At 56.3% G+C, this 23,470-nt stretch overlaps 1 protein-coding gene and 1 long non-coding RNA gene across 4 annotated transcripts in view; one reads left to right on the top strand and one right to left on the bottom strand.

Moving 5' to 3' along the window:
* The window catches only part of KIF21B (kinesin family member 21B), a 50,487-nt gene extending 29,989 nt beyond the window's left edge, over positions 1-20,498 (bottom strand). For 2 of the 3 annotated variants that reach the window (XR_003966091.1, XM_030303441.1), the window contains exons 1-9: positions 20,205-20,498; positions 6,705-6,927; positions 6,196-6,378; positions 3,698-3,847; positions 3,480-3,614; positions 2,914-3,081; positions 2,459-2,574; positions 1,748-1,943; positions 430-619 (exon numbers count right to left, since the gene is read on the bottom strand). Coding sequence is in view for 2 of the 3 variants with exons in the window: in XM_030303441.1 (XP_030159301.1) it covers positions 430-619; positions 1,748-1,943; positions 2,459-2,574; positions 2,914-3,081; positions 3,480-3,614; positions 3,698-3,847; positions 6,196-6,378; positions 6,705-6,927; positions 20,205-20,245 (1,402 nt within the window). In the remaining variant the exon portion in view is untranslated. The remainder of the gene's footprint in view (positions 1-429; positions 620-1,747; positions 1,944-2,458; positions 2,575-2,913; positions 3,082-3,479; positions 3,615-3,697; positions 3,848-6,195; positions 6,379-6,704; positions 6,928-20,204) is intronic. The other variant, XM_030303442.1, reaches the window with a different exon arrangement.
* On the top strand, positions 10,612-12,950 carry LOC115505704. The gene is made up of 2 exons (XR_003966092.1): positions 10,612-10,741; positions 12,463-12,950. It is a non-coding gene; the product is annotated as an uncharacterized LOC115505704 (long non-coding RNA).
* Positions 20,499-23,470: the final 2,972 nt, after the last annotated feature.

The raw sequence follows: 23,470 nt of genomic DNA on the forward strand, positions 1-23,470 counted from the left end.
AAGACGTATTCATGTATTACTTGTGTCGTAAAAAAAGGTTTAAAATCAATTGGAGGGGCTCCTTGGTGGCTCAGTCGGTTAAACGTCCGACTTCGGCTCAGGTCATGATCTCACGGTTTGTGGGTTTGAGCCCCGCATTGGGATCTGTGCTGACAGCTCAGAGCCTGGAGCCTGCTTCAGAATCTATGTCTCCCTCTCTCTCTGCTCATGCTCTGTCTCTCTCTCAAAAATAAATAGACATTAAACAATTTTTTTAAAGTAATAAATAAAAAAATAAATAAAATCAATTGAAAAAAAAAATGCTTAAATGCATCGATCTGTGTGTGGATTGATCGGCTAGCCCAGCCTCCCTAATGTCCTAGGGTGGGTATGGGGAGAAGGAGCCCCAGCCTGTTGGTGTCCGAGCTGGCCTGGTGCACCCCAACTTACCGGCCTTGGCGAGGAGCAGATTGGCCTCCTGGCTCATGAGATGGGTGACGCGGTTGTTGATGGCATCGATGGCCTCCTGCATGGCCTTTACCCGCAGACGCAGCGCCCCATTCTCCTTCTGCAGCATGGCATTCTCCCGGAACAGGTCACTGTAGCCCTCGGCACCGTCCTCTCCGATCACCCTCTTGCCCTGGGAGGAGGGGCAGGCAGGGGGTGGTCAGGTGCCAGAGCACGTAGTGCGGGGAGGGGTTGATGATGCACATAGCAGTGCTGCTGGTCTCCCCCTGCCTCACGTTTTCTAAAACATAGCTCCTGTCTCCCAATACTCTCCTTGACAACCAGAAAGTCCAAATTCTATAGCCAGCCATTCCAAGCCTCCCCTATTCTTACCTTGACTTACCTTTCCAGCACCTACCTTCATACCACCATAAGTGCTAACCCAAGGGCCAAAACCTCAAAGGGCCCGGGCAGTTGGCATATATGAGTAAATTAGTCTGGGTACAAGACGACAGGGAGTGGTGGGGACTGGAGCTAACAGAGTCACAGACTCAGTCTAAAAGGAGGCAGCAATATGCTACCCCAGCCAACTTAGTGCTCTATGTTATTAGATCTTCAACTTTTTCAGGAAAAACAAATTTCCTGATTTTCAGAAAGGCAGACAACAAAGCTGTATTCTTTTAAAACAAAGGGCAAGCCAAACCAAAACCCATTCGTGTACCAGATGCAAGCCACGGGCTACTAGGCAGCCAACTGATTTTGCCTCAGTCATGTGGAATTAGGCACTTCCCCAAGAAGCACCCATTTTTTCCATCTCTGTTCCTTTGCACATGGCTCGTTTGCATCCTAGAACGCCTGGTCCACTTGCTTTTGATGATATCTCATTCACTTTTCAAAATCCATATAAAAGGCCCCCGTCTCCATGCGGCCTTCCCTGACTGGCCACCTGAGCGAGTAGGGCCAGCTCTCTCCCCTGCCCTGCCCCCAGGCACACTGGACTGCTCATGCGGTCCCCATCAATTCTTCTTCTGTACCAAAGTCTAGGAGTCTCATCTGGTCCAACGTAGCCTATTCAGCGGACATGAAAACACCCAGCAGGGCGTCCATCCTGTGCTTAAGAGCTATGCAACAGAAGCTGAGTTCCCTCCTTTCTCTTAGTATGCTAAAACCCTGGGGGCTCTGACCGTGCTCACTTCACCCAGGGAAACCCCTATGCACAGAGCCGATACTCAGGACGTGGTGGAGACAGGGTGGGGAGGTGGTGGCAGGGTGCGAGGGACGCTGAAGAACAAGGGCCCGCCACGCCCAGGAGTGTGCTCACCGCCTTGTACTCCATTAGCTCCATCTGTAGGCGCGCGATCTCGGCCCGCAGAGCGCTGATCTGCTGGCTCGTCTTGTCCTGGTTTACCACCACCTTGTTCTTGATGTTGCGGGCCCGATTGGCGTACTTGAGCGTGTTGAGCGTCTCCATGAAGTCCCGGTCTGAGGGGCTCACACAGGCAATCATGATGGTCTGGCTGGGAGGGTGCAGTAGGAGAGTGAGGTTCGAGGGGCATAGCCAGGCCCCCAGAAGCATCGCCTCAGGGCGCAGCTCCCAACCCATTCCCCTACTGCCCTAAGGCCCTAAGGCCCTGGGCATTCACCAGGGCAGAACCTGGGATGTGGGGCTCCGGACCACCTGGCCAAGGGCTTCCTTCCAACGGTGGTAACCCACAGTGAAGGCGCCTGGCAGGTTGTGATATGTCACCGCCAGTCACAGCTCTGTGTCTGCCTAGTAGTTCCCATCCATTACCCCATTTGGGCTCTGTCACTTTGAGACTATCTCTCCCGGTTGCACAGACAAAGAAGCTGAGTCTGACCACGTTGGCTAGAGGTCATACGGCATCTTGAGGCTCCTGTCTCCCAAGCCCGCAGCCTGCAGTGGGAAGGCCTCCTCATCCACAAGGTCCTCATGAATCAAACCCTCACATCGATATTCTCCAGGAGGTTCCTGCCTACCCTGCCCCTTCCCTGGATGTTGGCTGTAGAGTACCTGTTGCCTCCCAGCGAGTCCTGGAGGAGCCGGGTGAGCTTGGAGTCCCTGTAGGGCACGTGTACCACCTTCTTGCTCTGGTCCCCCAATGCGCTGATCACGTTGCCCAAGGCCAGCTGCGGGAGACAGACCCTGGCACTTGGGAGGCACTCAGGGAGAGAGGGAGTCGGGACAAGACAGCCCCGAGCCATCTGTACCTGCCTTGATGACCCAGCAGCCCTCAAGCTCCCTCAGAGGGTTTCTAGGCAGATGTGATCATTCGGTGAAATCAGGAACTGGGGCAAGAGTGAGGGTGAAGGACCAAGGGCCTCACAGTAGTGACATATGGGTGCTCTGGGCAGCAACCAACAAGAGGCCCAAGGAGGAAGGGGCAGCCAGGGGCCATAGGGTCTGGAGAGGGGCTGAGACTGAGCTGTGCCAGCTGCTGGGACTGGTGACCCGCCGCGTGTGCCTACCAGGCCGCAGTTGATGGAGATGCCCTCCTTGGCCCGCTCGCCAGTGGCCCCCGTCCGCTTCAGCCGCTCTGAGCCGGCCAGGTCCACAAAGTGAAACTTAGCAGTGAGCGTCTCATACTCACTTGTGGGAGCCGTGCCCTCAGGAAGCCCAGTCACAGCCTCATTCACCTGCAGCAGAAGTTGGCGTCTAAGTCACCTGGCCCTCGCCCCACCTTGCTGCTCCTCTGCTCTCAGCCCTTGTCCTTCAGTACTGCTGCCTGGGGCGCTGTGGGGCCGACAGCCAGGGAGGCTGCAGGCGCCTCTCCCCTTGCACAGGCAGAGCATCTGGCAATGTGCACAGTAATTGCACATGCCCGATTCTCATGCAATCCTCAAAACCATAGAGGCATGGTTACCCCATTGTACAGGTGGGTAACTGAGGCTTAAGGAAAACGAAAAAGAAAAATCAACAAGTGGCAGAGGCAAACCCAGATTTGCTAGTTTCAGATCCACAGCTCCTTCCTCATTTTGCCCTCCTGAGAAGCCCCCATAATGCGCCAGCTCCTGGGCCTCTGCGGGCTCCTTACTGGGTCGGGCTGGGTGCACACTCGCATCTGGCACACGTGGATGGTGAAGATGGCGTGTGAGCGGGAGCTCTGCACATTCATCTGGGTGCTGGCCGTGGTGCGGGACAGGGCCCCCTGCTTCAGGCACTGGATCAGCTGGGAAGGGAGGCATACGTGAGGACAGGAGACCAGCTACGCAGTCAGCCCCTGCCTGTCCCGGACCTTTAGTGGACACTCACCTCCTCCTGGGAGGTGATGAGGCGGGAAGTGACGCCCGTGGTGTAGATGCCACCGTTCCCGTCCTCGTGGATCTTGATATTGGACCTGCGGTGGCGGGCGTCAGGGTCACGGGTGCTATCAAACAGGTCAAGGATCTCCTCATTGTAGAGCTGGGCAGGGGCAGAAACAGCTGCTGGGTTCACGTGGCACATAGTGTGGAGCCCCAAGGGGCTTTCCCATGTTTGTAAATCAGCTCCATTTTGCAGATATAGAAACTGAGGCTCTGGGAGGTGAACCTGTCAACACTGGTGCCCTCTAGGTTCTAGATTCCATGATCTTTCTCCTGAATAGGTATGGGGGGGCAGCTGGGTCCTGGGAAGAACTATATTGAGGTTTTGTTTCCACTGCCCAAGCAACCAGCATTCAGCAGCTTTCAGTCTTGGCGAGGGACTAATGACCTAAAGGGGACAAGGGGACTCAACGTCCTAGATGTAAATGAGGAAGATATGACCGAGATTTGGGCAGATCCTATTATGTTTGTTACTAGGCTAGGAAAGGGGTAGGGATGTGGTTTCAGATGAGGGAGGGAAAGGCAGAGCTCAGTAGAGACTGATGGTCCCGGGGGTTGAGGTGACGACTACCTCCCAATGGGGAAGGAATGTGGGCATGGAGAGCATGCCTTTGGGGCCTGGCATCCTGGGGAGGGCCTGCAGAGACCACTGGGAGAGGTGACCTGGCCAGGAGCAGTCACCTTATTTTACATGCTCTCAATCTTGGAGATTCCTGTGCTTGGAATCCCTGCAGGGAAAGCTTCACCTGCTGAAGGGTTGGCATATTCTCCAGGCGGGGCGGGGCTGGGGGTGGGGGCTGGGGCTGGGGGATGGGAAAAGGGACAGGGCAGCTTGGTCAGCGGCCAACAGAATCCTGTGGGGGAGGGGCAGACGGCAGCCTTCTGACATCCGAGGCTTTGATGCCTTAAAGAAACAGAAATACTCCACAGGAAGGGGAAGGGGAAACGGAAGGGACTGGTGCAGAGGTGGGTGCCATGGTGTCTGTCTGTCTGTTGAGACAGGCGCACCATCATTTAACCCCTTGTGGTTCCCCCTTTGGCATGAGTTTTCTAGGAACTGCCCTACTCTTTGGGGATTCCCATGGCAATAGGATAGAGGAAAGAAGAAAACAAAGAGATGGAAAAGCTTATAGAGATACACAGCCGTAGGACACACACACACACACACACACACACACACACACACACACACACAGAGGCAGTCAATTTATCAGAAGCAAAAAGTCCAGAAGGACAAAGAAAAACTCTCACATCTAAAATACAGGGTCCTCTAAGGGGAAAGCAGTCGCTCTGAGTGCCCAGGAGGGAGAAGCAGTGGTGCGGTGGGCAGGGTGGGCCATGGAAGACCTACAGAGGGCTGGAGCCACATCCCTCCCTCAGAGGACAACCTGGGTACAGTCAGAGTCCAGGGCAGCTCCATACCCAGCAAATGCCCCAGTGCCAGGCGTTGGGGGGGATCTATGGGTTGGAGCTTCAGATGCTGAGAACTGAAGGCACCTGGTTCAAGTGTCCTAAAGGAGGTGCCTGGTCAAGTCAGGCACCTATGAGCAGTACCCAGGTCTACCTGCTTCCTTAGAGACCCTTCTGAGAGGCCCCTTTATAGGCTGAAGATCCCTCCCTCCATCCCCAAAACCCCCAGATGCCAAAATCCTGGCCCTGACACACTGACATTCTCCCAGAGAGAGGCAGGAACTATTGCAAAGAAAAGCTCCTTCTGTTGGACCTTCCTGGCCTGGGGTCAGACAAGACTCAGAGGGTCAGGAAGGACCTCGGGCAGAAAGGGATAGGGCAGGCGCTCTGAGACTGGGAGCAACCTGGTAGAGCCGAGGAGTTCTCACTATGTGCCAGGCATATGCTTCCATGTCATCCTTACAAAACTTGTAAGGAAATAGATATTATAGCCACCATTGTGCAGTGGTGACATGATGTACCCCAGGTTACACAGCTAGTAAGTGCCAGAGCTGAGAATCCGTCAGGGTGTGAAGAGATCTTAAAGGTTCTCGTTGACTCAACCCCCTTCTTCTTTTTTTTGTGTTCATTTATTTTGAGAGAGAGAGAGCGAGAGAGAGAGTAGGATAGGGGCAGAGAGAGGGGAGGCACAGAAACCGAAGCAGACTCTAGGCTCTGAGCTGTCAGCACAGAGCTCAACGCAGGGCTCGAACCCACAAACCGTGACATCATGACCTGAGCTGAAGTCGGACGCTTAACTGACTGAGCCACCCAGATGCCCCGACTGAAGCCCCTTCTGATACAGGAAACCACTTAAGAGTGTCCTACCAAGTGGTCTTCTAGCTCTTGCTTGGATGTTTCCAGCAGCAGGATATTTGTCAGCTATAGATGCTGCCACGGCTTCCTAGGCTCATTCCACGGTCCTGGGGGTAAGCCCAGCTTCCATGGTCTTGCTGTCCCCCAAGTCTCCCTCCTGCCAACCCTACGAGGCCACAGTACCTCCAGGAACTGAGCGCTGACTTTGAACTCAGGCCCAGCCACACCCTGCTCCTGTGCCCGTCGTTTCCGCTCAGCAATGCCCCCAAAGAGGTGTGCGATGGCCCTCGGAATGATGCCTTGCTCCTCCTCCGATGTTGCCGTGTCGAAGCCAGTGCCCATAGTGTATGTCTTCCCGGCCCCTGTCTGCACCCGCAAAGATGGAAGGAGGTGTTAGCACCCTCTGGGGGACATCAGCAAGCCCTGGACCCCAGGCCGGGCAGAATTCCTTACCATTCACCTCCCAGCCCGGGTCACCTGTCCCTCCTGGCCCCTCCCTCCTCCCTCAGCCACACCCTGTGGAAGTCTCCTCTGACAGCCTCCCTCCCATAGCTAGCCAGGCTGCAGCATCCTCAGACAACAGACAAAACCATGGCTCCACTGCCACTGCTCTGAGGGGGCAGGGCTCTCTCTTCCACTGGGTGGGGTGATGGGGGTGAGAGTGGCCCTTGGTGGGAGTGGAGGCGGCTTACCTGCCCATAGGCCAGCACTGTGGCATTGTAGCCCTCGAAACAGCCCTCGATGAGCTTGCTCACACAGGTCGAATAGATCTGTTCCTGCCAGGTGTCCAGGTCGAAGACAAAGTCATAGGTGAAGGCCTTGTCCTTCCCCAGAAGGACCTGGGGCTCCCCCGGGGTGACAGAAGTGCAGATGTGACAGCCCTCAATCTTCTCCTTTGACAGCTGGGGCCGAATCCTGCCGGGGACGGGGAGAGCCCCAGGTCGGACCCAGCCGGCAGGGGAGTGCTGTGGCCCCCCGCTCCCCCTCACCTGCCTGCCAAGCCTCCCCTTCCCCCAGACGCCCCCCACAGCTCCCACAAACTGGAGGAGAAGGAAGGAAGCTTAGGAGCCTCCCCAGAGGATGGAGGCAACTTTTGTAATAATACCACAATAGTAATAATAATATCAATATTATATCAAATATAATATCAATATCAATAAAAATATCACCCAAACATTTATTGAGCAGTTGCTAATACTTATTGAGCACTCTATATATTGGATCTGTGTTAAAAGTATTTTACCTAAATGAGTTTATGTCTTCTTTACTATAAATCTGTGAGGTGTGTATCTGCCTGATTTTACAGATGTGAAAACTGAGGCCGAGGGACTTGAAGTGACTTGCCTAAGGTTGTCCAGTGGGATATGACAGAACCAAACCCACGTCCAACATTAAAGCACACACTCCTGATTGAGCGGAGAGCCCTAGAATTAGTGTCCCGCAGATCAGGAAGAGAAGACAGCTTGCCCCCTGCTGGGGAGGTAAGGCTCAGCACCAGGGTGGGGACCGGAGGGACAGGCCTGGCTGCTCCCCTCAGGACTGAATTAAAGAGCAAACCTGAGCCTCTGCCAAGGCCTGCAGGGGCTGCAACAGTCCTCCAGCTGCAGAGCCCCCTCTCGGATGCCAGAGCCTGGCGGAACATTCTTAGGCACCAGCTCTGGTTCCTCTCCAGGAGCCAAGGGGGACAGGCCAAACACAGCCCTGACAGAGCAGGCCAAGTCAAAAGTCCGCTGAGAAGGGCAGAGACCTCTAGAAGGGATACTAGGCCTGCCACAGGCCTGGATCCCAATCCCAGATCCTGCTGGGATCCCTTATAATGAGGAAGAAAAGTGGCACCAGGGCTGGGTGGGAGCCAGCCACAGATAGGGCTATCTTCATCCAGCCACCTCTTCTCCCTCTTCCAAGCAGCCATTGCCATGGCAAGGTCCCCATGGCAACCAAGTGTGAGTCAGTGAGCATGCGCTGTAGGGACTGGCAGAAAAGCACTTCCCAAATGCCTAAAGTAAAAGGGGGGTGGGTTAGGCGCTGTCGCTCATGGGCTCACACAAGCCAGCCCTATCAGCCAGGCGCTTACAATGAGCTGCTTGTCAGGCTCCCTTTTGCAAAGCCAACATTTACCAAGAGAAGAAAAGAATGAGCGGGCCAGGCCAGCATGCATCCAGGGCCCAGGCAGGGGCGCCTAGCCACAGAGCCAGGGCCACCAAGTCGCCATCCTGTCCCTTCTAGGGCTGCCCCGGCCCCCAAGGCCCACTCAGAGCTGCAGGCCAGGGGAGACGCTGCCGTCAGCCTGTTGCCTGCACTTTGCTGCCAGAGGGTCAAAGGGGACTGGGAGGAGGCGGGGTAGCTCCCTGGGGGAGGGTTTGAGGAAGTTAGCTACACCAGGCCCAGTCCACACCACAGATGGTGGCCTGGGTTTTCTTCAGAAGTGTCTTCCCTTAGGCGGCAACAGGTTCTCATAGGCCAGCGGCTCTCCCCTCGCCGAGGCTGCCGGCAATGGGAGGTTACCACCTTCGTCCCCCCTATCCAGCTGTTCCAGGTCAAGTCAAAATTAGAACTCAGCTTCCCAGTCTCCCCACTGAACTGTTTTCTGACTGAGAAGGGAGCAGCTGATACTCGCTCATCCTGTCTAGACGTGCAGACTAGCACTTGACCCACACCAGGAGGAGGACTGGGCCAGCGATTCTACCTCGACCACTAAGGGTGGCACTTGACACACGCATTCACACTCACTCTATGCCAGGGGGTGTCTAAGCATATGGACATTTACTACCTCTTGATCGTCAAGAGAACATCCGAGGTGAATACCTCCATCCCCATTTGTAGAGGAGGAAACGACATGATGCCCGGCTAGTCACAGACAGCGAGGAGCAGAGTGGGGGTTCGAACCATGGGTGTGCACGGCCTCTTCAACACTTCCGTGCTGCGGTGTCAGTAAGGGCAGGGCTCAGCGGGCCGGGGTGGGGGAAGAATGGCTCAGGTACACAGGGACACAGATAGCACCTCCAGAGGAGGGGAGTGCCACTGCTCACAAGGCACTGGGTAGGTACCTGGGACTCTGGCCCTCAGACCTGGCTCTGCCCCTAGGCCCGTGGGACCCAGGGCCAAACACTTACTGGCCAGGGCATCCAGATGTTCCCAGGTGAGCCCAGGGGCTGGCCTGGGAAGGCTCCGAGGAGTTTCTAGCATTGCTGGCGAGCACTAACTCCGGAAGACACCCTCCCTACCATGTGGGCTGCTTGTGATAGGATTTCTGGATCCAATTCAAATACCATTTAATTAGTCCAGGCAGATGGCACTGCTGATGATTGGAGGAAATCGAATCAGGATCCCTGGAGACAGTGAGAGCAGGGGAGGGGCAGCAGTAGCCCTGCCTGTCAGGGCCCATCAGTGAGGGGGAGGGGGGGAGTTTCTCCTTCAACGACCAGTCCCCAGAACACTGGGGAGCCCACCTGCCAAGAACCAGAGAGCTAGCAGAAGAGCAGTCTGGGAAAGAGGATGTCGAAGAGGGGTTCCAGAATTTGGGGTCCAGGAATTGTGGAGTCAGTCAGGCATTCCCCTTGGGGTCTTTATCCTGGGATGTGAGGCCCAGCACATCTTGATGTGGGGGTTCTCTGAGGCCAAGACACCAGCCAGCCCCAGGGTGGCTCCGTGTAGGCACCAGGGTGCTTTGCAGGGTGCAGATGGTGAGCAACGTTACTCAGAGAAAAGGGTACCAGCTGGGGGACAGAGGACATGGGCTCAGAAAGAGTCACTAACTCCCAAAGCAACTGACCCGGAAGAGGGAGACAGTGTTGGTCCTAGGAATGGGACTTGAAGGGGTAGCTAGAGGTGGAAGCAAAAGAGAATTAAGATTTTATATATGCTAGCTGGGCCAGGCACCCGCCACAGACTAGCTCACTTGAGTGATGCAATGAGCTAGGGATTCCAATGCCCATTTTCCAGAGAGGAAAGTTAAGGCTTGAAGTGGTTAGGTCACACGCAGAGTAAATACAGTGAAGTTGGGTACCAATTCCTGCTCTGCTTGACTATGAAGCCTGCAGTCTGTTCTGCTTCTCCAGCTACCTCCTGCCCGGGGAAACTCTCAATCCCCAAATCAATAGATAAGCTTCCTCCCACAGCACCACCATTAGAGCCAGGGAGGCGCTCTGGAAGGAATCCTGCTACATCTATCTGCTCATGCATGCCCCTGGCCAGGCACCAGGCTGGCCCTGCCTTCAGGGCTTGCAATCCAGCAGGGACAGACATTGTGTCTCAGCTGTCTGGGGGTTCACTCCTCACCACCCAGTGTAGCATTCAAACCTACATCTCACAGGTAGGAGACCCGAGCGCTGGGAGATAGAGTCCGAGGTCCTTGACAAGGCTCGGCCCCCACTCTCTTCTTATTCGTGAGCCCCTGCTTCCTCCTGTGTCACCTAGAAGATCTCTTCCCAGTTTTAACTTTCTAAGAACTCCATCACCTTCCCCTCCAGCAGCCTCCCCTCCTGGCCCCACCCTGGGTGAGGTCACTTCTATGGGCTGCCCTTAGCCAATTCCACCCTGCCCTGCCCCAGATAAAGGGAAGGAGGAGGCTTTCTAGTTACAGCAGGGTGGAAGGGATAGCAGTCTGGCACAGCCCTGTTCCTCCTGGCGGGCATGGGAGGGGGGATCGGGGATGGAAACCAATTTCTAGGGTCTTCCAAGTAAACTACAGACTCCGGGAGCTGTGGACCAGATCCAGGACTAGGATGAGGTGAGTGAGGTATTCGCCACAAGTGCAAAAGTTAAGGGGGTATGAAAAAACTCAGTAATCAAGATAAACTATAGTTTAATGCAATCTTTGAGAAACTCCAATCGGCAGACAATGGCCCGCGGGGCCAGCTCTGCGTTTGTGGACCACACATCCAATGTCATTTCTGTCCGGGGACCACTAGAATCGCACCCAGGGAGCCCCTCACCCCAGGCCCTACCCCTACAAAGCCTCGCTCCATCGCTTCTCAAGGTCCGGGCAGGGAGGGAAGGGGGCGGGCCGGACAGCCCCGCGCAGAAAGGCTCCCGGAACCTCCCGGAACAGAGCCGGGTCTATTCGCCGCTTGGCAACCCGCAGACCGAGCGGCGGTGGGAGCGGGCGCGAGAGCGAAGAGAAAGGGCCCAGGGCTTTTCAGAGGCAGGATCTGGCACGGGCGCGTGGCCGCTGGGCTTCCTCTGCTCACAATTGAGCAGGGACTGGTGTGATGTGGGAGGGTATTTTTAATATCCTTCCCCCACCGCCGGAGAGATGTGCACCGGCCGAGGGACGCGCAGGCGGCTCGGGGTCGGCCCCCCACCCGCCGGTGCCCACGGCGGCGGCGGCGGGACAAAGGCCGCGAACCCGAGCCCGGCGCTGCGGGAAGAGCTGAGGTCAGCGGTTCCTCAGGTCTTTGGGAAGCCAGGAGGACGGGGCGGAAGGGGAGGACAGAGGAGACGGGGGGAGGCAGGCCCCGGGCGGGGGGGGGGGGGGAAGGGGGATGCTGAGAGACTGCCAAGGAGCAAAGCTCCCTCGGCGAAGGGTAGCTTGCCCGGAGCCCCCACACCCTGCCCCCTGGCTTAGGAGGGGGAGGATGAGGCTAGCTCCCCTCGCCCCCGCCCCTTCCTCAGTGACATCACACAGAGCCAGCCAATCACCACCCCCCCAGGGGCTCCGCCCAGTGACCTTGGGCTCCTAAGGGTTGGCTCCGCATCTCAGGTGAAATTAGTCCCACCCCATCAGCTGGCTAGGGCCCTTCCCTGGGCTCTTAACTTGAATTGCCCCCCAGTTAGGAGCTCAGTCCCCCGAGCTCTTAAGGGTGCAGCCCCAGGTTCTTTCTATTTGAAGAGTCTCGTCACTGAGAGGTAACAGCCGGTGATATTAAAATAACTAATCAAGAACTAACTGTTCCAGAGTGCTAGAAAATTCTTACAATTGTATGGTCTGTGATTCCTGACACCTTTCTTTGCTGGCACCTGGAACCCCTTTACATCGCGGCTTACTCAACTCCTCCAGTTAGTAACAACCACCATACTATGGGGCAAGACTGCCTCTTTGCTCGACACTGTACCCACAATGCTTTTGCACATTAGATCATTCTTCATTCTAATGCCCCTAATTTACAAATGAGACTTCAGAGGAAATTAACTGGGCTCAAGGTCACATAGCTAATAAAGAACAAGCTCTTCTAGGAAAACTACCTTTACTAGCCATCAGCACCAAAGATTCAGTCCAGGAGGAGAGCTGGAGAGTACTAGTATGTTAGCAGCTATGCTTGTGAGTAATTTGCACTCTGGGGACTTCCAGGCTGGGAGACACCCTCCCGCCAGGCTCTGCCTCAAATGCTTGGAGAAGAACCAGGGTCTTGGACTGGAATCACCCCTCAGATGGCCGACATAACCAGCGTAAGTAGTCCCTCTGGAAGAGACCCCAGGGGGAATAAGCCTATCTGCTTTTATCTTCTATAGGACCCTTAATGGCGTTCTGGAATCCTGAAAAGCAGCCCCCAGAGGCTAGTGGAACAGCCCGGGGAGAAATGCAGAATGAGGAAGTTCATCGCCTGGTCTCTAGGTGTGCTGCCCTCAAGCCTGAGATTGGGCAGATGCCACGACCTCCCTTCTGCCCAGCCCCAAGCGGTCTGCCTGGCTCCAACCACAGGGCAGCACGGGTAAACTGGAACTGAGCTGTTGTGTGCAAGTGTGGGTGGGGGTCAGGGAGCACAGAGAAGAGCACTGGGACTCCTAGTCTGCCTGGCACACCGAGTCACTTAGCCATGCTGTGACCTGCCGGGGACCAGCTCTTCTTCAGCAGTGACAGAGCCAGATCAAAGGGGACCTCAGCTACAGCAGGAGGGATTTAGATAAGCTAGCAAAAAGAACTTCCTGCCTGCAAAGATTGTTAAGCCCTGGAAAGGGGAGCCTGGGAGTCTGTGGAATCTTTTTGCTCCGAAATCGTAGTCACTGGTATCACTGTGGCTTCTTCCGTGCCGTGTCTGATAAGGACAAACAAACCCTAACATTTTTTGAGAACCTATGTGTCAAGCTCATTTACATACATGAACACATGTAATGTGTTAGGACCACCCTGTAAAGCAAGGGCCATCCCCCCCCCCCATTTAACTGAGGCTCAGAAGGTGAAATTTCACAAGCCCAAAGTCACACAATTCATAATGGTGGAAATGAAATTCAAACCAAAGCTGACTCTGCCCAATCCCACTGCATCTACTGAGCAACCCGGCACCAGGGCAGGAGAGAGGTCGGACTGGAGAAAAATGATCCCCTCCGAGAATCTCCGGACTGATCCTACCAACAGCTGCCAGCAGCGCCACGAGCAGTCTGTTGGGAAAGCATTTTTCGCCGTTTTGTAGTTAAGAAAGCCGAAGCCTAGAGCATGGAGAAGCATGGAGACAAGAGCCCAGGAGGCTGCTTCCCTGCCAGAGGAAGGCAGCTCCCCTCTGCAGCAGAAACAGGGCGTCTACACCCCCACTGTAATGAGCATCCTCTTCCCCCTCCTCCCCGTGGCAGCCTGCCAGCTCTGGGGAAGGCGGCTGGAAGCAAAATCCTGCTCTCTCAGGGGAGTCTGGCTCCCAGACACCCGGGGGCTTTTAGCTGACTTAGCCCGGAGAAGGCGTCTTCCCCTAGAGGCCACTCCTCTCCAAAATAGGGTGGTGAGACCCAATTTAGGGTGCTGGCTCTTGTAGCTGCAGGGATACCGAGTAGGGGGCCACCAGAGCCCTGCGACTGCCAGAGAGTCTGGTCGCCCTGTCACTGGACCTTCTCCTGGCCTCTCAGACCCTCCCCCAGCACTGCCTGAGACTGCCCTCAGGGAGAAGACACGGAACCCCTAAACAAGAAGGCTTTGTACTGTGGGGTCTGAAAGCATGGGTTTATGAGGCCCTAGCAGATCTGGTGAAATGGGCCCGTCAACCCTCTGTGCTTGACCTCTGCCCCCAAATATGTTCCCAAGTGCACAGGGAGAGGGTGCCAACGCTCCAAGAAAACCTATAGGAAGCCTTGGTGTGTCAATTCAGGGCACCTGGGGTTCAGCCTCCACTCCTTCCTCACATGTCCTTGACCTTTCTCTTTTAGTTCATCCAAGTCCTGGCCACTGGCTTCTGAGTAACAACCAGGGGCAGGCAGTCTGACAGGGGAGGGAACCTGGGGAGTCTTGTTCATGGCCCCCAGGGCATCACGATCTCAGCCGTGCCCCAGCAGAAGCGGGGTGAGGTGTCAGAGGCTGGGGAGCGGAGATGCCAGGAGAAGCTGAGGGAGGGGGCCGGGCCCTGTCCTGAGCTGGAAAGATGAACAGGCTGGGCCGTGAGCAGTGGCCAGGGCTTCCTGCCAGGGGCCAGGTCTGCCCCCACCCCCTGCAGGGGCCCGGGAAGAGGGGTGAGTGCAGCGCAGGGAACATCTGCTCTTCTGCGCTCCAGCATGGCTCTCCCTGTCCACTCCCTTCTCAGGGCATCTGGCAGGGGTTTCCCATGACCTCCCAGGAGACAGGAGACTCTGCAGAGTGGGGCTGAGTGGGGAGTGCCCAGAGCCCAGAGCTGTGATGGCATGTGCATCACATGGAGGACAGCTCAGTGTGAACTGGGCCCTGGGGACCCTCCCCTGCTGAGGAATGCGGAGTGACAGGCAGCTGGCCTCCTCCGAGCAGCTGGCTATGGAGCACAGTGAGCCTCTCCCCCAGCATGTTGTCCCTGGTCCTCGGTCCTCAGCCCTCAGTCCCTGCTGCCAGGCCCTCCTCAGTGCACCTTAACTCCAGTCTCAGGCAGGACCAGCCAGCCTAGAGAAAGGACAGGTGGCCTCCACCACTGCTCTGATGGTGGGCTTCTACCCAGCAAGGTAGAGGGATAGGGACTCAGATATTTGGGGACAGGGGACCATGGCACTGCCTCCCTTCCACAGCCCAGAACAGCCAGAGGTGAAAGTATTCCAGAGGTCAGAACACGGCCGTGCTGTCACCTGCCGTGGGGGCTTCACAGCCCCTCCCACAGAGCTCCACAGCCCCCACACCCATAGGGATGGAGTGGTAATTCTCCGGGACCAATGCCCACCAGTCCCAGCCTGGCTCCCCTCCCAGGGCAGGGAAGCATCCTCTCCTACCCAGCCTAGCAGCCTCTCAGTGTCCCTCTGGCTTTCCTCAACAGGCCATATGTCTAGAAGGCAAAATGAGAGAAGAGACCCAAGACACCTGAGGTTCTGCCCTGTGACTGGTGTGGGGGTGTATAGGGGTAGCAAGAGGCAATGTGGCTGTCCCCAGAACTTCCTTTCCTAGAGAATGTCAAGATGGAACTCAGGCAGGAAAACAAATTCTAGGGACCGCTGCAGGGATCTAAGGAAAGAGAGAATGGATGGACGCATACCCAGCAGGAAGGGAGAAGCTCCCCAAACACACGAACAGCATGGACATGGAGGGAGTAAACAGCTAGGACATGGAGGGGACAGGCAGCCCCAGGCTAAGCAACCCCAGAAAGGGAAATCCAGACCATGTCCCCTTGGTGCACATCTGCATAGTACCAAATGCCTTCCTAGGTACTTTTCTTGCATTGTGGTTATAGCAATCGGCGCGGTATGGCATATGAAGAAACTGAGGCTAAGAGCTAATTAGAGCTGTGTTGGGAGGTAGCTCAGAGCAGTCTAAGGAGCATGTGCTTAGAAGTGAGGGTGCCCTGGGTTCAGATCCAGACTCCTCCATTCACTGGCTATGAGCGTTCGCTCATCTATAAGATGAGAAAAACATCAGTCAGCTGGTGGGGCTCCAGGTGGGGAGAGTGGGACAATGTAGGCACACTGCCTGGCACAGGGCATGTGTTCAAGAGGTAATGCTGAGCCACCTTCCAGTTCAGTCTCCTTTCTACCTTGGCGTGCTTTCTGCTATAAATAAGTGGAAGGAAGGAGGAAGGAGAGGGAGGGAGGTAGGGGGGGAGGGAGGGAGGAAGGAAGGAAAGAAGGAAGGAAGGAAGGAAGGAAGGAAGGGGAGGGAGGTAGAGAGAGGGAGAGGGAGGAGGTTCGAGGCGAACTCTTCATTGTACCTAACACTCTCTGTAGCTCAAACCAGACAGACACCTCATAAGTATGCTTTAAGTTAAAACTTATTTTCAAAACATTTTATTCACATAAATATTTCCTCAGGAGTCCACGCTTTATGGGCTATATGCCTTCTGCTTCATCCAAACCACTGCTCTTCAGAAATGAACAAATTGTTCCTGTCCTACAGTGGGTGAAACCGAAGCCCAGAAGGACAAACAGAAAAAAAGCCCCATGACCCAGCCAATGGGTGAACTGCACTGGCCCCAGTCCTGCCTTTTGCCCCCAGAACTGGAAGGGTAAGGGTGCCAGGCTCATGCCACCTCTGCCACTTCCTTAGCCCCTGCCCCACCCCATCTTTGCTCTGAGGTTTTCAAAAGCTGAGATCCAATCAGCTTCAAGGTAGTCAGGCAGGCTGGCTGGGTGGTGGAGGGGGTCGGTTTCCGGGGCCTGTGGTTACTACACTCTACTTCCTTGTGATGACATAAGCCCTATTTCTGCAGCAGGAGGCCACCACTAAGATTCTCAGGTCTCCATGCAGAGGAGGTCCTGTCTGAGCCTGGGTTCCCCAGATCTATAACCTGGGCAGCATGAGACACAGCTGGCATTGATTGGCACTGAACAGCCTTGGGCTGTCAGAGTGGAGAAGGGCGACTCTGAAGGCACCCTCACATAGTCTTTTCGGTCTTCTCCGGTCTCTTTGTCCCAAGCCATCAATTCTTGTGATTCAACATTTATACAGATATTGACCAAGATTTCAGGGTAGCCTGAAGCTACAGGAATAACGACAGGTAGAGAACCCAAATGAGAGAGGACAGGGGTGCAATCTAACACTATTCCCTGGGTCCCTGGCTCGTGCCCCCCTCCCCCATCTGCCTCCAGCCCCTGCTCAACCCTGTAGTTTCCATGGATGGATGTGGGACCCATAGAGGCACCTCCTCTCCCCAGTCACTAAAGGAAGGAAGCTAAAGGAAACCAGGAAAAGATAACAGGGGCACTGAGGGCTCCCCTCATGGTGGGGCTTGAAAGGGTCTTAAACAAACGTACCATGTGACTTGGCTTCCTTCCCCAATTTCAACTTTGTCAACTTGCATTTCTTAACAGCCACCCCTTCCCCTTCTCCCCACATTAGTCAGGTCTGGGTTGCAGCCTGGGGCAGGGCACAGCTCAGCCTCACCTCTCCCAAACATCCATCCTCCCAACCCCCACCCATCCCCAGGTAGAGAGAGGCCCAGGAAGCTGAGTCCTTGTCTACAGGGGATTAATGGATAAAAGGATCACAGGGCAGGCTGGAGGGGCTGGCCTGGGAATCCCTTGGTGCAAAGGCAACTAGCCTGGGTTCAGGGGCACACAGATGGGCCAGACTCTGGGGAGGCCTGGGGTAGGGCTTATAGGGTCTGCTCACACCTAGACCTTCTGCCCTTATCTCACAGCCCCAGGTCCTGAAAGTTTCCACCTATAGCCCTTCCCCAGCCCTGGCCTGCCCTGCAGAGATCTGCAGACAGCCAGCTTTGATCCTCTTGCCAAGGAGATTATAGGGCCAAGAGCCCTGGGCCTGGCACTTCTCACCTAGTCTAAAAGGCCCCGCCAGAACCTCCCCCCTTGCCCACGCACGTGTGTGCACACATGTGCGCACATGCATGTGTGTGTGCACGCACACACACACACACACACACACACCCCAAACCAAGTCTGTCTCATTCTTGGCATCCCTGTCCCAAGAGTTGGACCCAGGGCTCACCATAATATTCTCATGGGGACTCAGAAAGCACTTTGGTTAGATACAAGAAAGGACTTCCAGGAAGTCAGAAAGACAGCAGAACACAGCACCAGGCTGAGCCCTCGGCAGTTCCAAAGCCTTGGCCTTTCGCAGCAATGCCCTCCTCCAATACTCTACTCCAGCCCACCACCCAGTCCTTTAGGTGGGACAAGTGGCTTCTAGAGGTGGGGATGGGAGCTTGATGGGGATCCAAAAGTGTGGGGGACTCTCCCCTACAGCTCCTCAGTGGTTACCATCTGCTCCCTGTCCCGGCCGGAGCTCTAGTCTGGTCCTCCCCTCAGCTCTCTGATTAGAAACTGGGTTCTGTCCAGGCATTGTCTGCCTTCCACGGCCGGCTGCCCATTGAGGTCTGGCGTGTGCCAGCCTGGGCGCTCACACTGGAGTGGGAGGGGAGAAGTGGACTGAGCCCCCTAAATTAGCCTGGCTCTTCTGATGTTCAAATCTCCCCACCCCTCCATCTGAGATCAGCAACTCGAGGCAAGGAGTGGGGGCCTCTGGACACTACTAGAGCAATCTGAGTGGGAAACAGAGATGATGTCCATCACCCTAAATAAAGAACTGGGTGCAGTGGGCAGGCACACTCCCTTCTCTGGAAAGGGTCTCAGAAACCTTCCGTTGGCTGTGCTAAGAAGGCAACCCCAGCTCTTCCTCTCTCCACTGCACAAAGTGCCAATCCCACAGGGCTTTTCCACACTTCACCATTCCCCAGTCTGGCCTGGGGAGGCTGACAGTGGTGGCAGTACAGGGGGCTTTGTTTGGCCCTCTCCTATAAGATGAAGTCTAAAGGAAAGCCCCCATGGGAGGAGCGAGCACCCTATGTCCCTTCCTTCCCAGCCCTGGTTCACAGTGAGTGGGGTCAGGGCTTCATTTCCCTTTTATGATGTACTTGGACTCTCCCGGTCTGCTGCAGATGTCATATTTACATTTCTCACCCCCCCCCACCCTTCCTCCCTCCCTCCCTCGACCTCCACAGGATCCTGCTGCAATGTCAGCCCCAGCAGCAGCCAGGCCCCGCCCCGGCCAGCCCACCAGGCACCTGCAGGGCTCCTCTTTGTCTCTCAGGCTGCTCAGGGCCAGCAAGGCTGTGTTCAAGTGATGCTGAGGCTGCCTGATGCACGGGTGGGAGGCACCTCAATCTCCCTTCCTTGAGCCCAGAGCCGAGATCAGCAGTCCACTCCTCCTCTCTGGGCTGCAGAGGACTGGCTGGATTGCCTGGGGGGCATCTTCCCGGGGGGGGGGGGAAGGAGGGGGAAGCTTTTCCATAGTCCTCTCTGGCCCTGTCTAGAGTGACTTCCATGGGCTCTTGGAATCTGGGTCACCTACAACCTAGGGAATCTAGAGATCGGTCTCAGAGACCCACCCTGGAGACTTAGCCTCCATACCCCCACCCCCATCACACAGAGCTGGGGCAGAGATGGGTGTATTTCTCCATCATCTCTGCCTTGGTGACCAGTGCCAGATTGGCACTCTCCCACCAACAGACCCCCTCTCAAAGAGAAAGACGTAAAACAAAAACAGGGAGAGGTGGTGTTGGTGCAAAGCATCTCCACCCAACACAAAGGACACAGATGGCTCAACTTTGCAGTATTCCCTGCCTTGCACCTCTGTGTACCCCTCCCAACAGAAGCTCCCTCCCCCCCCCCCCAGCCATGTCTTCTCCACACCTCAGTTCTGTCAGGATGTCTCGTCAAGTCCCAGATTAAGTCCATGCACCACCCTACCTCCATTTTATCTGAGTGCCTGAAGATGGGGTATCATTGTCTCACCCTCCTGCCCTCTCAGAGGTAGAACCTCAGATACACCTCTTCCTTCTCCTAGCCCCATCAGCTCTTGGGGACAGGGCCAGCACGTTTTGTCCAAAAGCCCTTGACCCCCCACGGAAGGCCAAGGCACCATCCCAGCCCTTCCATTCGTTCCTGCACTCAATCGATCTTTGTCTGCAAGCCGGTTCCCGGGGCCGGGTGTGCTGCCTTCTCAGCTGGACCAAGGGCACAGAAGTAGCCTACTAGGGTGGATGAAGGGAAATTTCCCCCCTCCAGTATCCCACTATGAGACAGCAGCCCCAAGGGGAGGCGAAGAGGAAACACACAGACGCTCCGGCCTGGGCCAGGGCTGGGTGTGAAATACCGGATTTCCTTGTTTATTCGATTTTCTGATCATTAAGGGCTCCCAAGAGGGGCCCGAAATTACCACCCAAACAAAGCCACCTTCCAGCCTCCCGCGGGCCGCCGATCCCCTGCGGCAGCCTGTCCAGCTCCCCGCGCCCTCCAGCCCGGCTCAGGCTGACCCCTCCTCCGGCAGTGCGGGCTCCGAATCCAGTGGCGCCCACGCGAGACAAAGCCCGAGCCCCTCCGCGCACGCCCCCTCCCCCCCACCCCCACACCCCGCCGCCGGTCCCTACCTGACGGCCACCTTGACGCAGCAGTCCCCCTGGCCGGCCATGGTCCTCTGGCTCTAGGGTCTGGGCGTGGATCAGGGGCGGGGGTCTGGGGGCCAATGCCCCAGGCAGCGGCTGCGGCTGCGGCTGCGGGAGGCGGGGGCGCGGGCACGGCTGGCGGAGTCTGCCGCGGCGGCTGGAGGTGACATGCTCGCGGGCGGCAAGCAGAGGGGCTCACCCGCGGCCAGGGGTGGCCCCACGGGGCTGGGCCCGCGCGCCTCCTCGCGCCATCGGGCGACGGCGCGCAGCTAGCTGACAGCCCGCGGCGCGACCCGCCGCTCCCCACGGCGCGGCACACGCGCGCACACACCTCCCACCCTCGCAGCCACCTCCCGCCGCAGCGCGAACAAAGGGGGCGGGGGCCGGCCCGGCCCAGGACCCGCCCCCGAGCCCCGCTGAGCCCGCACTGGGCCCCGCCCCGCCCCTCATTCACCAATCCAAGGCCCGGGCAACGGCAGGGGCGGGACTTGAGCCTTTAAAGGGACCTCTTGGCTCGCGTCCACCCGCTCGCTGGGGGGCGGGCGGGATTGGAGGGCTGGGGAGGAGGAGGGCCCAGAAGCTGACCACGCCGGAGCCTCTACCCCCCCAGCCGCCCGAGTGGCAGAATCTCAGCCTAGATGGGACCCCGGTTTCATAAATGAGGAAACTGGAACGCAAAGAGGGGAACTACCCAAGGTCACTCGGATTTGGTGGCTAAGCAAGGGGTAAGAACCCAGGTCTCCGGAGCAGAGTGCTTCACTTCAAAGCATCCCACAGCGATTAGCGGTTTATATTTCGAAAGCACCAGGAAAGCTTCCCTTCTGATTTATGACAGTGAATGTGTCAACCTTTACTGAACGAGATTCTTGCTGGTGACTAACAAAATTCCCTTCACCTCCATCCTGCAGCATTTTAAAGTTCATCTTTTGGTTGATTCCTGGCTAGGCTCCTCGCCCAGATGGGCCCCTCCCTCTGCTAGACCGAAGTGGTTCCACTGACCTTTATGACCCACAGATGACCCGCTGAGCTCGCCTCACACTCTTTTGTGGCCATGGGGGCAGAGGGTCGGTGTGGGAGGCCTGGGCTGCACTGGGAGAGAAGGCAACAAAGGGGGCACTCAACTCCAGGCACCTGGGTAGAGGCTGGAGGGGAGAGGTGGGTGCGGAAGGAGACAGCAGTGCAGCTGCCTTTACATGGATATAAAGGACAAGGGGAGCCCCGGAGCCTTTAAACATAAGGCAGAGATGGAGAAGAGCAATGCCCTGAGAAGTCACAATTCTCTTTCCACTCTACCTACCCTCCCACTGAGCCCAGACTCCCTCTCCCTGCCCCCCAACTCCCAACATGGGGGCCATTCCCAGGGCCCTCCCCAGCTGCCCTCCCTTCCCACACTTCAACCAGCTCCCTCCGCTGGAAAGAGCCCAAGAGGAGGACCCAGCTGCAGCTCCAGATGTGGATGATACTCTCTGGGGGAAGGGGGGAAGGGGAGTCAGACGCCAAGCCTCTTGCATCACCCTCCAATGATGATGAAACTATGCCAGAGATTTTGGCAAGGGTGTGGGTTAGGGTCTGAGGATATATCTGTTGGTACCATCCTCTCTCCCTTCCCTCCCCCACTCACCCCCACAGATAACTGCTCCGTCCAGTAGTCCAGATCACTCTGGTTTTGATGAGTCAAACCCAAACAATGATAATTTCAAGGGCAAATTTCAAGGGCAAATCAACACCCCTCCCCCCAACCTGCTTCAAAACAGGGCACCACCAGCAGTGGCCCAACGGTGGAGGAGGAGAGGGAGGGGATGCTGGTGGGATCCTGCACCTTTTACTAGCATTTGAACCTAGAGGAAGCTCTCTCTGGGCCAGTAGGCCACCCCTTCCCGAGCAGTAGGCCTGCAGAGTGTTGAGTCAGATCCTGGACATTCTCTCCCCATCTTCCAACCAAAATAAGAGATGGGGAGGTGGCTAACAATTATGGACCATCCATGAGAACCAGGTATTTTTATGCATATTCTCATTTGAATCTCATAACCTTGTGAGCTGGGCTTTATTATTCTCTTTCAGTTTTGCAGTTGGGGGAGAATGAGTCTCACCCAGCATATAAGCAATGGAGCCAGGATTTGAACTTATGCATCTTGTTCCAAACTCCCCAGATCACCTCCAAGCAAGTGCCCAGAGGGAAGGGAGCCGGCCTGACCCAGGCTTTTGCTGGAGATTTAGCCCTCCTGGATGATAATGCTGCATTTTGCAAAGCTGCTCTCCCGCCCACTAGACCCTGGACTTCTCTGGGGCTCATCTCTGGTTTCCTGCCTCCAGGAGGTCCCCTCTGACTTCCGAGATTAGGTGACCCTTCTGACTCACAGCTTTACTGCTGGGAAATGGCGCCAGAGCCGCTGCAAGCACCCTCCCCTTCCCTCCAGGCCAAAGGATGTCAAGCCAGGAGGAGCAGGGAGGCACATGCGCTGGAAACTCTGGCTTCCTAGAGGTCAGGGCCCCACATCAGCTGTGCCAGCCACCTCAGCAGCTCCCTCCTGGACCACCAGGGCCATTAGATGTCCAGACTCTTGACTCCTGGGCACTGCTGCCCAGAGGTGAGCAGGGAAACCGGGCACAGAGGTCAGAGGGAGATCCAAGGGTCAGGAAGAGACGTGGGGAGATTTAGGTTAGATGGGTCAGAGGAGGCCGAGGACAATCCCTGCCCTCTCCAGTCTCTGTGTGCCTTCAGCACAGACTCTGCTTCCTCTCTCTGGCTTGTTCCCACCCCCACCCTTTCCCACCCCTTCTCCCTCCTCCCAGCTGCTCTTTCCTTCCCTAACCCTGAAGTTTCTCAAGGAGCTGCCTATATGCCTAGCCCTCCCAACCCCCACCCCTTTCCTCTCAGCCTGACAGAAATGGGCAAACACATATACACTACCTCCTGTTTGGTCCTTAATTCCGCTAATTGGACTGGAGTTTGAGCCCCAGCTCTTGTCCTAAGCTGAGGCCTTTCCCCATCAGGCGTCTAGGAGCCTCCATCATTTCTCTTGACAGGAGCCGTGGGCGTCTGGGCAGATGGGAACGTGGGGGGAGCTGTGGAGGACCCTCTCTGAGGCAGGAAGCTCCCACTCCTGTAGTTAAAATACTCCAGCAGCAACTTGAGGAAGCCATCTGGCCCAGATCTCTCAGGCACGGCCTAGCTTTCAATAGCAACCCTACGGTAACAAATCAATATACCTAAGAGATACCCTTCAGCTCCAGAAATGTCTCTAGAGGTG

Source organism: Lynx canadensis, chromosome F1 (genome assembly GCF_007474595.2).
Source record: "Lynx canadensis isolate LIC74 chromosome F1, mLynCan4.pri.v2, whole genome shotgun sequence".
In the NCBI taxonomy this organism is placed as follows: domain Eukaryota; kingdom Metazoa; phylum Chordata; class Mammalia; order Carnivora; family Felidae; genus Lynx; species Lynx canadensis.